Genomic DNA, 14,505 nt, shown 5'->3' with positions numbered 1-14,505 from the left:
AAGAGAAAGCTCTTGGTTTTCCCGTTTTCGCCCAGCTCTTCGTGGGAAACACTAACCTATCTCCGACCCAAAGAGACTTCGTTTGCCCTTGGCGACCAGCGCCTACAGAGTAGGAGCGCGAGGGACCAGGCGGAGGGCGTTAGAGGTGACTCTGAGCACGAGCTCCAGGCGCGGTCCGTTTCTCCCCCGCGCAGGGCCCACTGGCCCCAGCCCCGTTGGGAACCGAGGGCTCAAGAGCAGTTGGCGGTGCACAGGGCCTGGGTCCAAGCCTTTAGCCCCGGCCACCTAGCTGGCGCCACTCTCGGGCGGTGCAGTAAGATAAAGGGGGCAAGGTTCTGTGACTCCGAATGAGGGAGACGCAGCTCGGATACCAGCGCCTTTACGGAGTCTCCGGGTGTGTTTGTTCCAACTGTTTAAATTGTTTCAAAGCGCCCGAACCCCGCGACCTTCGGCAAACAACTCCTAATCTCTCGGGCGGGGGAGAGCAAACTGAGCGCGGGGCCTCCTCTCGACACCCCTCCCGCCGAGACCCCCGCCCGCCGCCCCTTCCCGCTCCCGGCCGCGAACTTCTTGCGTCAGCCGGGGCGGGGGTGGGGGATTTTCGGAAGCGCGGCCAGCGCAGCCGGCGGGGAAAGGAAAGGCCCAGGCTCTTGCCCCGCCCTCGGGGGGGCGGGCCAGAGCCCGGCCTGGCACCTCGGGCCGTGTCGCCGAGCTGCGAGCGCCGGGAAGCCTAGAGGATCCGCCGCTGTCGCCTGGCCGCCCTGTCCGTGCCGCGCCTCGGCAGTCGGGACAGGGCCGCCGTCGAGGAGCCTCAACGCACGGCCCCCAGATCAGCATGATGGACTTGGAGCTGCCGCCGCCGGGACTACCGTCCCAGCAGGTGCTGCCCCGGCCCTCAGGGCCCCATGGTGGCGCCGGGACGGGGACTGGGGCGCGAGGGGGCCGCGGCCGGGAGGGACCGCCGAAGCCACCTCTTCTTGCCGTCTGTGCCCGGAGCCAGGACTGCAGCGGCAGCGCACCGTAACCGCCGCGCTTGCGCCGGTGTTGGGAGGTGGGTGGGGGAGGAGAGACAGCGGGGACCCAAGGGGCAGCGACGGAGTGGGGAGGCGGCGGGGGAGTCCGACCGACAACGTGCCCACGGCCCCCGAAGGCGACTGGGTGGGGGTGTGAGGGGAGGACCGGGACCCCGCGCGCGTGGGATGAGGGGGCGTCGCTGCCCGCGCCCCAGGCCCACGCAGCTAGGACGCGAGACCCCCGGCCAGCCCCCGGAGTTTGAGCTGCCCCGGAGGCGGCCGGGCAGGAGGGGGCGGACGCTGGCGGTCTGAGCCGGCGCGGCCCGGCCCTTCCGGGGCTGCGCGGTTCCCCCGCCTCGGAGCCGGCAAAAATGTGCCTAGTCACGGGGCCGCTCTCGGGGGAGCTGAGGTCTCCTCCGGGCTGGGATCCCGAACCCCTCCTCTGCCGCCGCAGTCGACCCCGGGCCCCGCGACCTCCGCGGGCGCGGGCTGCGGCGCGCTGGGCCCACCCCGCGGGGCCGTCTGTGGGTGCTTCTTTGCGAAGTAATTAATCGGTCAGTCTATCGGCGCACTCTTTGGCGGCCTTGAGCTAGAAAGCCCAGCCCCCGGGAGTGGGAGAGGTCATGAAGTGGCTAGCGTGCTCGGAGGCCCCGACGTGCGGCAGCTGAGCCGGGCCCAGCGCGCTCCCTCTGGCCGGGGGAGAGGTTTGAGCTCGGGGACCCGGGGTGGCTCCTCGCAACGCGTCGGGAAGTACAGGCGAGGGCTGAGGTCAGAGTCCTCCGCGCCTGGGGCTGCTTTTTCCGGGCGCGGTGCCTCCCGGGGGCGCACCGCTTGTGCATGGCCTCGGCCTCCGCGACAGCGGCCGGTTGGCTGTCACGGGGGCCCTCGGTTGGCCCTTTCCTGCTTTATAGCGTGCAAACCTCGCCGCGCCGGGGCCAAGGGACAAGTTGGAGCTGTTGATCTGTTGCGCAATTGTTATTTTCCCCAGGGCGGCTTTGTCTTTGGATTTTGCGTTTCGGAATTGCAATTCCAAAATGTGTAAGGCAGGATATTCTGTTCTGTGCTGTCAAGGGTAAGAGTTGTGAGTGTAGATTAGAATTTGGATGGCTTTTAAGCTGACTAAATTTCTTGCTTTCAGCTGTTACTTCCCCCTTGGATGGCTTTATATATTTTTCCTTTTCTGTTTGAGAATTTGCTTCAATTTCTTGCAAAGGCAGAGGGTGGGACATTTGTGTTTAATACTTTGCTAATAAGTTCTGTAAATTGTTATAAAAGTGAGAACCAGTTTTCTGTTCGTTCATACTTTCTAAGACGTTTTAAAAGAACAGGTATTTATATTTCTAATTTTTTTTGTGACTGGGTTTTTAAAAAAAATTTGGCTCAAGGAAACGTGTAACTTGATGGGTACTGTAAATGTGTTTATGTTCTTAAATATAAAGTTTTAGGTTGATTCCAAGGATCTAATATAAGGTTTTAAGTTGTTGACAGTGTATTAATTGCGCTTTTTTCTTTAAAGTTCTTTGTCTTAAGCTTTCCCCCAGTAATGATTGGAATTGTATACACCCTGGTTCCCACTGAAGAAGTAAATCGTACTTTCCGACTTAGCTGTTGTTAAAGAGTAATCTATAGGAATGCTTGTTTGACAAAAGGATATATAATGCAAGGGAACTTTAGTTTTCCTAATTTCAGGAGTTGTAGTCTAGAGCCCCCTGTTATTTTAAAATGTTTTCTTTCTTTACTGTATAATATAACATTCCATGTACAAAAGTGCTTAAGACATGTGTACTACTTTCTCTTGAATGTGAATTTTGCAATTGTGTTTGATAAAAATAACAGCTTTTCCGCCTTTGTAATCAGGTATCAATTTGCATATTTGAAGACTATTAAAAAATGGAGTAGAATTTAGATTTGATTTCATGTCTAATAACTATGACTCTTATTAAATCATTATTTGTAATACAGAAAGATTTGAACAGAGTCAAATTTGAACAGAGACAAAAGGTCAAAGAAACTGTCCACATGTGAAGTGGTACTAGAACAGGTTTCACCCTCTGTGTAGAGGATGTGTTGATGAGCAGAGCAGCAAGGAGAGCCTTAGATTCTGTATCTCTGTTAAGTGGAAGCAGCTATCCATTACTCTTTTCAAAGGTGTCTTGGAGAGATAAAAGTACTTTTGTATATGTGGGATGAAGTTCATCTTGGACTAGACAGGTAAGATTATTTTTTAAAAGTCAAGAAAATAAGATGACAAAATTAGGATGAGCCTCTCATCTCCTGAATGAATGTTAAGCAAAAAACAGCTTGACTTTTTAGATACGTGAAAAATCTTTTGAAAGATTATGGATGCAACATGTAGGAGGATAAATGCAATACTCGCACAGTCTTTCTGCATTAAAAATAACTTGGGCATTTTGAAATCGTTCTTACTAACTTGGGTCCTTATAAACAGTGCTGAAAAGAAAAAAAACAACAACCCTCTTTTCTTAGGATTACCAAGAAGAGTTGATAGCCAAATACATCATTTTTCTTAATATTTGTTTTTATTTAAGGATATATTATACTTAAAGCTGCATGAGAAAAGGAACTCTTTTGGACTATCGGCACATTTTTTTTCCTGGGAATTTCCTCTGTCCTGACTGAACATGATTAAAGGGGGTTTTGCATTAAAAAAATTTCCTCTTTGATTTTTCCTTGAATGTAGGTTAACTTTTCAGTGCGCAGGAAGAATTTGGCACTGATATGATAATAGGTAAGTTATTGGGCACTTCCCTGTGGCCATGCAATATGCTGATTGCTTCACATGCATAATTTTGCCTGAACCCCACAGGAAGTACTATCGTCTCCTGTTTCCAGGTTAGTAAAGAAGCATAGAGAAGCCAAGAGTCCTGCTCAAGTGACCCAGCTATTGAGTGGCTCAGATAGAATTCAAACCTATGTAGTGTGACTCCATAGGCTCCTAAACACCAGTTCCAAAGTGAGCCAAGACTAGTTAAACTTTAAACACGAGGAAAAGCTCACACTTTAAAAAGTGGATAAATTGCAAAAAACTGGGGGGAGGGGAGGCAAGAATGAAAAGATTAATGTTGGCACCTTTTCTGCTTACCAAGACAATAACTGTATGTGAGGGGGAGGTGGGCCATGTTAAATACAGTGAGATTAACTACAGTTCATCAATGGGATTACCACTTGTGGTTCTTTTAAGACACAGAGGCCTAGGAGGGTTTAATTTAGGTAGGCAGAACTATTTCTTAATATAATAATAGTTTTTAAAATTTTGGGGATTTCAGCTGTGTCTGAGATTCTACCTCACTTTTTTCAGGGACTTTTTTTCCTCTTTTCTTAATTAAACTTCTTAGCTATTGGGGTCTTTTTGCCTTGTTGGTGCATTGTCCTGTTCCACTGGCTGTTTATCTTAAGTAGTGATCAAAAATAAGTTTGGTAGTAAGGATGTGGTAAGAATAAGACAGGGTTAAACTACATTGAAGGAAAGTGGTAGAATGGGAAGAATTTGAGTTGAAAACAGCTAGCAGAAACCTCTTGGCTCAATTTAATCACTAATCCCCTGTTTTGGCGCTTTTGAATTGAAGCAGGCATAAGGGCTCAAGTCTGTCTAGTTGAAGCTCACTTGGGGCTTTGAGAATAGTGTATTTAAAAATTATAGATATGCATATTTAAGTGAGATGCAACTCACATACCATAATTTACTCATTTAAACCAGTTCAGTGGTTTAGTGTATTCAGAGTTATGCAACTAGAATCAGTTTTTATCACCCCCAAAAGAAATCCCATAGAAAACAAAAACAAGAAAAAAACCCATACCGCTTAGCAGTCACTTCCCATTTCTTTAAGGGGTTGGTAACCGCTCTATTAATTTCTGTCTCTATGGATTTGCTTATTCTGGATATTTCATATACATGGAATCATACAGTATTTGTCCTTTTGTGACTGGCTTTCACTTAGCAGGACGTTTTCAAGGTTCAGCTATGTTATACTATGTATCAGTACTTCGTTTTTACTGCTGAATACTATCCCATTGTATGGATAGACCATATTTTATTTATCCACTCATCAGTTGATGGACATTTGAGTTGTTTGCACTTTTTATATTTCTTTTTGTTTCCTACAGCAATAGTTCTCAAACATCGCCTTATATTAGACCTCACCATCAGTATTTAAAATACTGATGCCCAGGCTGAATCCTTCATTAAATCAAAATCTCCAGGGGTGGGACCCGGGCATCACTGTTTTTTAAAAGCTTCTGAAGGGGGCTGGTCAGTTAGCTCAGTTGGTTAGAGTGCAGTGTTATAACACCAAGGTCAGGGGTTTGGATTCCTGTACTGGCCAGCTGCCCAAAAAATAAAATAGAAGCTTCTGAAGGGATTTCAGGGTGCAGTCAGGTTTGAGAGCCAGTGCCCTAGGGGACCTAGCCCAGTGCTCGGACCCACTGAAGTTTTCTATAAAGTGATTTAGAAAATCTGATGAGGATGTCTTACTTAAATCATGAAAGGAAGTGTTTTTATATATGATCTCTGACCTTCACAGCTTTACACTTAACACCTAAATCTGGGAACTGTGTTTCAAGGTGCCTGGCAAATGTTTGAAACCCAGTAAGTATAATATCGGCTCTTTAAGTCCTTCATGAAGATTTGGGTGATAACTTTGTTATCAAAAGGTTTTCCTTACACCAACGTTCAGGGTTCCATCCTCGTACTGGCCAACCATACACACACACACACACACCAAAAGGCTTTCCCCAAGTGGGTCAGTAGAATTTCTCCATGCTTTTTCAGGAATGTGGCCTGGGATAACCTGCAATCTAGACTATTTGGGAATAGCATATAGACAAGGCAGCGAGGATAGAGTGCTCAGAAGCTTGGGATCCCATCGTGTTGGAGGCTAGGACAGAACACTGCCTTACCCTAGGAAGCTCTGTGCTTTGTTCCCGGGCTTTATTTCTTCCTCCATTAAAAACAAACAGCTTAAATTTCCAAGGCAACTTTTAGCAACTCCAATTTTTGGTTCTCTATATCTGCCTGATGAGGTCCAACTTTATACCTGACCACAGTGACTACCACTTGTACTTACCTCTATGACTTTCTGGTTTACATATTTGGAAACGGGGGCCAACTTCCAGACTGTTTGCAAGAGGGGTGTGTGTGTCTATATGTGTGTGCACATGCTATGGCACAGCAGTCCCACTTGTGAGACTTGCGAGTGTGGTGTGGGGCCTTCTGAAGCTGGTTTAGCCTCTGCCCTGTATACCTACATTGCAGACAGGGTGGGAACAGGAAGGGAGTGGGCACCTGCATGTACCCCATGGCCTCCCTCCCTAGTGCTGCCAAATAGAGCTTCTGCGGCCCAACTCATCTCACCCTGACCCTTGCCCCTTTGGTAGGGTGGATTTAGTCACCTCTTGGGAAGCTGCATGCTTTTCTAATTCTAGTCGTCAGTAGTTTGCAATTTTTTAAATATGTCCCTCCTATTGCTTTAAGATTTAAAAAATGGTATCCCTTTCTTTTACCTGTTCTTAATGAGTTTTGTGCTGAATGATGTACATATGTTTAAAGCACCTCAAAATGGAAGGGTTTCAGTGTTAACATTTAGGCTATACGCAATGTATATTTCTTGTATTTTCTTGAATCATTTTTTTCCATTAAATGACCTTTCCTTTCTTTGCAGGAATGTAGCTGACATTCAGGGTGGGTTAGTACCTCCAATGTCTGTGTGAGAGAAATGACACGAATTTTGGGGCAATATTGACTCTGTGTAGGTGGCCCACTGGTAAAGGGTATGGAATTTTGCTTTGCAATTTTGGACTTTTGTCTGCTGTGCTTCAGCACAAAATTATAATATCACACATAGATGCAGAACCCAACCTATTCCCAGCCTAAGGGATTAGAATAGAGGGAATGATTATAGTGCTTTGTTGCCTCCTGTGAAGGGAACAGGCACAGAGAGTATGATGCAAGATGGGACTATACTGCTTCTTCACATGCTTGGGTGAACTAAGGACCTGTACTTTTTGTTGGTTTGTTTTGCAGTACTGGAGCCAGGGAGCCTTGCTGCTGTGTCTAGAATTTTTTTACCTAGCAAAAAGGAAAAAAAAAAAAAGGAAAAAAGCAAAAAACAAACTATTAAATCCTGGCAATAAAAACCACTAAAAATAAAAACTGTCACTTTTTAACTTGTAATAGGAAAAATTGCCAATTTTTGAGGAAGTTGTTTTTGTTCTTGGTAATTCTCAATGAAACACAATTAAAATATACATTGAAAAACCAACCCAAAAGGACTGGAACAGGACTGGTTTACTTTGTGCTATCTAGAGTCTACCCCACCAGCCAAGATGCTATTTTCCTGCTGGTTCTCAAGCTGAGACCAGGACTAAGAATGAGGACCATCCTGCAGGTTCAGGTTCTTTCTTCTCCAGAGACAGCTTCATCCTCTGCTAGAAACTTTCTTACTAGGCTGTACGTTTGGGGGGAATCCTTGGGGCAGTGGCTTCCAAACTGTGATTCAGGGGCTACCCCCTTGGGAGAGTCAGAAAGTGTGGGAGTGATGGGCTGGCTCATAAGCTCAGTTGGTTACAGCTAGGTATTGATAACACCAAGATCCCAGATTTGATCCCTATTACCAACTGCTGCCAAAAAAAAAAAAAAGAACTGGGGGAACCTCATCATACATATCTCTTCTCATTGATCCTGTTAGTGTTTCCTCCCCAGAGAGATGTGGGTAGAAAGGACGCCCCTAGGTAGAAACTCACTCACCTCCCTCCCTTCTGCCTCTGTAGGATTCTTGTAGCACGTGCTCTTGCCTTGTTTCCAAAGTTCACTTGATAACAGTGCATTGTGCTATAAAGCTCCAGTGATTGTGTGCTGGAGAAAGATGATAATGGAGACCAAGGAAACAATTAGTCTTTTATTTTGGTGCATGTTACTAACTTGTGAAAAGAACCAGCCTTTGGTGTTACAAGACTTTTGAATACAGACAGAACTGGCAATTTCATGGGGAAGAAAAGGGTGAAGAAACTAACATTTACTGAAAACCTACTAGCACTATACGAGGCCCTAGACATGTTCTTTTACTTGATCCGGATGATAAATCTATAGAGATGGGGGTATTATCTCCATTTTATGGACAAGGAAGGCTATCCAAAGAGGTTAAATCCAGGGGTGGCAGAACAGGGGTTTTGAATATCCATAATCTCTACTCTCCATTGCTTGTTTTGCTCCTTCCCTCTCTTTCTTCTTTCTTTCCTTGTCTAATGACTATGGGCTTTTTGTTAGATGCTAAATAATGAGGAACTCCCTTACAAAAATAAGTGTTCTTACCTCAAGGGAGCTCATTCAGTGTTTACCAACGTGGACGTGCTGTTGGTGCATGTGCTGGACTTCTCTTTGGAGTGGAGTATTGTCCCACTCCCACCTCTATATAATTCCAAATGCTCCTTAGATGGTGGCAGAAGGCTCAGTGGAAGCACTGTGGAACATGGACTTCTAGAGACAATTTGAAGCCAGTATATTACTGCTTGTCCTCAGGAAGTCTCAGAATATTACTTTCTTGTTCTTTGTAGGGAAGCCTGTCATCTCTCCAGATAGCAGCCTGTTCATACCTTTTATTCTGAAGGAAAGGGGGTAGTAGGAGAGAGATCATAGAAAGTAATGAAAGCTCTAGAAGCCAGAGGGACTAGGTATATTTTATTTACTCAGGCACGGTGACTTGTTCAGATCCCTTAACACAGAGAGCAATGTTATTTGATAAGGTGATTGTTACTGCTGGTTGCTGGTATTTGCCATTTTTCGGGCCTATAGCTGCAAGGAATTGATCCTAAAAAGATAAACTAAACATTACTATTATTTTCTTTTTCAAGGAGATGAGGTAAAAGTCATGTGCCATCTCTCTCTGTCTTTACCACTTTTCTATGTGGCACTTTCTGAAGAAGTCTGAGTAGTGAGGATAAGAGTCTGGGAAGCTGTAGAATAGGAAAATGCTTTAGGGAAAAAGTCTAAAATGTGGGGGGCAAAATGAGTTTGCCTGTTTCTTGTCCTTTTTGTGACCATCAGCCTAAGAGAAACAACTAGTATCCTCTAAGAAAATACACTTAAATAACAATTATGTTGATTGTTGTATTATTCAGATTGTAAAATTCTTTAATAGATATTTGAAGATGCTATCTCATTCTCTCAAAAAATCAATTTTATTGTTAACTTTATTGTTAATTTTATTGTGTATTCATAGTTCTTAAGATATAATACTTTATTTATAGTAGATTACCCAAAGAATAATTTTGAAGTATCATTACTGGGGATGAAGTTAAGTAATTTTTCTATGACTAGTATTTGGATCGTAAACGATAAAACATGATATCTTTATTACCTAAGTAATTTTAATTCTTTAATCTTAGTAGACACCTTAGGTATACAATGGAAATATTGAATTCTAAGCCTAAATATGTACACTTATTTATTCCACAAATATTTATTAGGTATCTACATACTCTAGAGAACTTTTAGGATATGAAGTTGTTTTAATCTACTGAGGTAATGCAGCAAATGTACTCCTTGAAGGACATGTTTTTCAAACTGTCCCTCCTATTTGATCCTTTTTGCTCTTTGTACACCTGAATTTTAGGGTGTTTCATATCATAATTAACATAAATTAGTTAATGTCTCTTGTCTGCTCTGCTTTAGGGTAGGGATGGTACTTTATTATTTTGGTAACTGATGTCTAGCACCATGCCTGGTTCTTACTTAATAGTTGCTCAGTAAATGTGAGGGTGTGTCAGTTAACTGCTCTCTAAGAGCTTCGTATTTAATACAAGCTAGTCTATGATATATGACAGTGCAGATGAGAATATGTCATTTCCCCAAGATCTGGGGTTTGATCCCTGTATCAGCCAGCTGCCAAAAATAAATAAATAAATAAATAAATAAATAAAAGTCACTTCCAACTGGGGTGCTCAGAGAGGATTTCCTTGGAGGCAGTGTCATTTTAACCGGACTTTTTTAAGTTAGTAGATTTCATTTGGCTCAGGCTTCAATTGGAAGCCCCAGGAAAGGTGCAGGTATGAGCTAGACTGTGGCAGATGAGTTGGTAAGTCTGGAAAGGTTAACTTGGGGGTGGCTGTAGAGGTCCTTTGGTGCTCATGCACAGCATTTCAAATTTATACAAGGCATCTGGAAACCAGGGAAGGTTTTGGAAAGGGCAAGGCACATGAGCTGTGTGTGGATAGGAAGTTATTATGGCGGGTGAGTTGGAAAATGGACAGGTTGGAGGCAGGGAGGTGGTGAGGGGGTTCCTGCTGTGGTGTGGGTGTGAGCACTATGATGATGGCTTAGTCAGTTTGGCATCAGCACACATATTGAGGATCTGTCATTGCAACTCTTAAATCGTAACTTTGCTAGCTATTTAAAAAGAATTTGTTAAAGCCTTTTTTTAAAAGGAGGGGAATGGATTTTCTCTTTTCTGTTGGTCCCACCATGAAACCACTCATGCTGAAGCTTGCACACTCTGCTGTTCCTGGGTTTAAACAGAAACTCATCTGGCAGTGTATTCATTCCATTGATGAAAGGAGAGAAAAAACCAGCCAGAAGTTGCTGTTTTGCTTTAAGAATGGATTGTTTTCCTCCCCAAGGTGGCACAGAGGGAGCTTCTCTCTTTTTGTCCTTCTCTAAGATCGATTTACTGTCTTCAGTCAACTGTAACAGGTTGACTCTTGGCTTCCAGGCACTATGATTAGCAGCATTCACTCAAGAAAAGAAAAAACAGGGACAATATCCTCTCTTCTCTCTCCTATGGGCTTTGCTTGTGAGCCCCCAGGCAAACAGATGTGTGGTCTAGCAGTATTGATGATGCAGCTGCAGTCTCTTGGACTCTCCCCATGCTGGGCATGGTGTTAAGTGTTTAACCAATGGTTTTTGTCCTGTGCATTCCTTATTACACCTGGTGATATAGGGAGCATTCTCCCTGTTGTATAGGTGAAGGTGTGCTTCAGTTTCATCCTCTTTAGATTGTGGATTGTACCTGTGGCATAGTATTCTTAGAATTAAATAAGATAAAGAACTGGACACAGGATCTAGCACATGGTACACATTCAACAAGTGGTGGCTATGATTATTATCGTAATTATATTTCTTCTTTGTAAGGAATGTTTGAATGTGTGGGGATCTGTGATTTCCTTGGCCCACTTGGGAAAAGTTCTTCCTTGAATTCTAGCTGCATAATGGCATAATGCTGTTTTTTGCTCTCTGCTATAAACTATTTGTTCTCCCGTGGTTTTCCCTATGCATGTCCTGGTCTTATTGCAAGGGCCTGGTTGTTGTGGAGACTGAGGCCTCCTGAGACAGAAAACCACCCCACGGCAAGGCCTTGCATGTGTCCTGAAACAGCAGAGTCCCCCCACACTGCCCATGCTCCTTTGGGGGACCCTCTAGCCTGTCCACTGGGTTCCCTGTACTTTAGAAGGACTGTTAAGCCATCTCATAGAACTCCTTCTCAGGCCCACTCCTTCACTTGTAGGCAGATTTCTTACACTGGGTTTGTAGACCCAGCAACACGGTGTATCCACAGGCAAGTTATGTATGTAGCAGAAAGAATTTGGGTTATGGAAGTGCATTAATGTAAGGCCAAATCCAAACACAAACTGAGCTGACCCATGTGGCCTTGTCCTCTTCCTTTCCGCCACCCCTTCTTTAAAGGCTTTAAAATATTTCTTTTGTAATAACTACCCCTAAGTAACTTCAGCCTTGAAAAAAAGGGCAGAGTGGTGAAGGGAAAGAAAACCTTCTAAGGCAACCCTTGAGGGAGATGACACAATTGAAGATTTTTTTGCATTTACCAGTCTTTGTTGTTGCCATGCAAATGTCTGACACATAAACAAGTTATGACCTCACGTTCTATTTTTCATATATAGTGGTTAGACCCAGAAGCCTCAAAAGATGTCTCTCATGGTCATTTGACATCTGCAACAGGAGTTGAGTTTATTAATAGCATTAATACTTCACCCTTGGGTTGTTCTTTATGTTTTTCAGGGTATTCATATAGCTTTTTTTCATATGAAAAAGAATTCTGTGAGGACTGGTATTGTCTTGGTTTTCCCTTACAGGAACAGCACAGTGAGATTAGGTGGCTAGGGCACAGTCATCCCATATAGCTAGTTAGCAGCAGCGTACCCAACTGTCCGCTACATGTCTTTGTAAGCCAGAGTGCTTTGCACTGCACCGTCAGCCTCCCTAGGGAAGCCTGGCTTTATTCTAAAGTAAGAGGATAAGAACTCTGGTTCTGTAAGAAAAATATGGGTTGGATCTCACTGTCACATTTATTGGGTGGGTATCTTCAGGCAAAAATACTTAACATCTCCGTGCTTCAGTTTCCTTACTCCAAAATGGCAGTGATGATAATACTGTCCACCAGCAGGATTGGTATTTGTGTAAATAAGGTAATTGATAGGAGTGCTTGGAATAGTGCAGGGTACATAGAAAGTGTGTTATAAATGGTAGCCAATACTACTTCTTAGACTGTGTCATACCTGTCTTTGTCTGGACTTAGAATCTTGATACTGTGATCTTTCATTCTCAAATCTTAATGTGAAGGCTCACCAGGTAACTGCTGTTCCTGCATAATTATTTAGTGGGTTAATTGAAAATATTTACATTAAGGAAAATGTTCCTGTGTTGGTTTTAAGAGAATGAAGTGTGATACATATGCTAATGATAATTTCCTTTTTAAGAGGTCCAAATTGCTGCCTGGCAATTGGCAATGACAGTGGGTGCTGTTCATTTTCAAGTTTACATCTGAAAGCAGTTGAAATATAATTTCTGAACTCGGCGTTAATTTTTATCCTTAGTTGGAACAGATAGTACTCTCCTATCTTCTAAGGCCCCTTATTTCTATCCATTCTTCAGGTGACCTTTGCAGTAATCATGGTAATTGTGTATAATCTGGACCATAACATTGCTGAATATAAGTCCTCTTAGTAATTCAGACTCACACCAGATCTTTCAGGGCATTGAAGTAGCTTTTTACAAATAATTGCTAACAATATAAATACTACCTTTAAATTTGCCCCTGAAGAGTGTGGAGGGCTCACACTCATGCAGAGCTTCCAGTCCAGCAACACAGCCACCAGCCACTTGTCGCTTCTAAGCACTTGAAATGTGGCTAGTACAACTGAGGAACTAAATTCATTTTTTATTTTAATGAATTTAGATTTAAATTTAAAAACAGCAGTATAAAATTTTTTTTCTTAAATATACCTTAATTGTTTTGGTTGGACTACATTTCATCTTATGTTGGATAAGATTTGTTGTAGTCTGCTGAGCGTATTTGTCACTTCTAATATCTCAATTTTTAAATTTTGGTTACATGCAAAAATAATTTTTGGATACTGTATTAAAAATATTGTTAAAATTAAATGTAATTTTTTTGTGAGGCTTGGCTACTAAAAAAATTACAATTATGTATGTGGCTTGCATTATATTTCTGTTAGTGCTGCTTTAGAGAATCTTACAAGTAAAATAGGCTGAAATTAGCCTATTTTTTAAAATTGAAAATTAGTTTTCAGACTTATATTTTGGAATTCATAGAATCAGAGGCATTTAGAGGAAGGGATCTTAGAGATCACCTAACCCACCCCCAAATGATGAAACTGAGGCCAAGGATTACTGTAAAGTGATGTGACCTAATCCCAGTTGGGGACTGGAAGCTGGTATTGTTTATAGCCTACTGCTTTGGGTCCTGGGTTTACTTTGCATTGGAAATGTAGTGGATATCACAGCTGCAAAATACTTAGACTTCTACCAGATCCAGACTAAAGAAAATGCTTTTAAAAATAAATAATTTTAGGTGGTAAAGAAAAAGCATTTTCATCCTGTGCCTACCAGTGGACAGTGTGATTGATCATTTAGGTGTTTGACACATTTGTGTTGGGCAGTATAATGATATTTCCATGGGGAATAGTAGTGAGATAAAAATAATCCTACACTTGGTGTGAGCATTTACTTTGGAAAACTTCATACAGCTGGCTTTCATATTTTAACTTAAGTGTTTTTTTTTTTTCTTTTTTCTTTTTTCTTTTCTCAAAGCCAGAAATTTTTAACCAGACCCATGGCTTTTTTCCTTGAGGAAAAGACTCAGAGCTTGACTTCATGTGTTTTTTATTTAGTCAAGGTTGACTGAGATTATTTAAAAGTTTTATAGTATTTTCTTATGAGAGTAGCAAAACTGATTTAAAGGAAGAAGCCACCCACAACTACAACGAACACCCTGAGAGCAAACCAGAATTTTATTTTTTGAGGAGTGGAGGAGGAAGGGGAGGCATTACAATTTACTGAATGGGGATTTGATTTACAGGTATGTTTGTCAGATTTGGGGGGGCAGCGGATGCTGCTTCTGCCTCACGTGCAGTTAATGAGCTGTGTGATCTTTGATACCTGACCTCCATCTCAGTTTCTTCATGTCACTGACCTTCACACAAAGTAGCATGAGAATTAAATGAC

General features: G+C 43.0%; 1 protein-coding gene across 4 annotated transcripts in view; it reads left to right on the top strand.

Annotated features, from left to right (window-relative positions):
• Positions 1–655: 655 nt before the first annotated feature.
• Positions 656–14,505, top strand: part of NFE2L2 (NFE2 like bZIP transcription factor 2) — a 28,267-nt gene continuing 14,417 nt past the window's right edge. Inside the window, exon 1 of one of the 4 annotated variants that reach the window (XM_063107573.1) lies at positions 656–880. In XM_063107573.1, the coding sequence (XP_062963643.1) occupies positions 836–880 (45 nt within the window). In that variant the 5' untranslated portion in view covers positions 656–835. Of the gene's footprint in view, positions 881–924; positions 1,052–1,406; positions 1,568–2,063; positions 2,086–14,505 lie in introns of those variants that run through there. The other 3 variants (XM_063107592.1, XM_063107583.1, XM_063107600.1) reach the window with 3 other exon arrangements.

This window comes from Cynocephalus volans, chromosome 1 (assembly GCF_027409185.1).
Source record: "Cynocephalus volans isolate mCynVol1 chromosome 1, mCynVol1.pri, whole genome shotgun sequence".
NCBI classification, from domain to species: Eukaryota; Metazoa; Chordata; class Mammalia; order Dermoptera; family Cynocephalidae; genus Cynocephalus; species Cynocephalus volans.
Note: the sequence above shows the minus strand (reverse complement) of the source record. Positions and strands in the feature narration are given on the sequence as shown.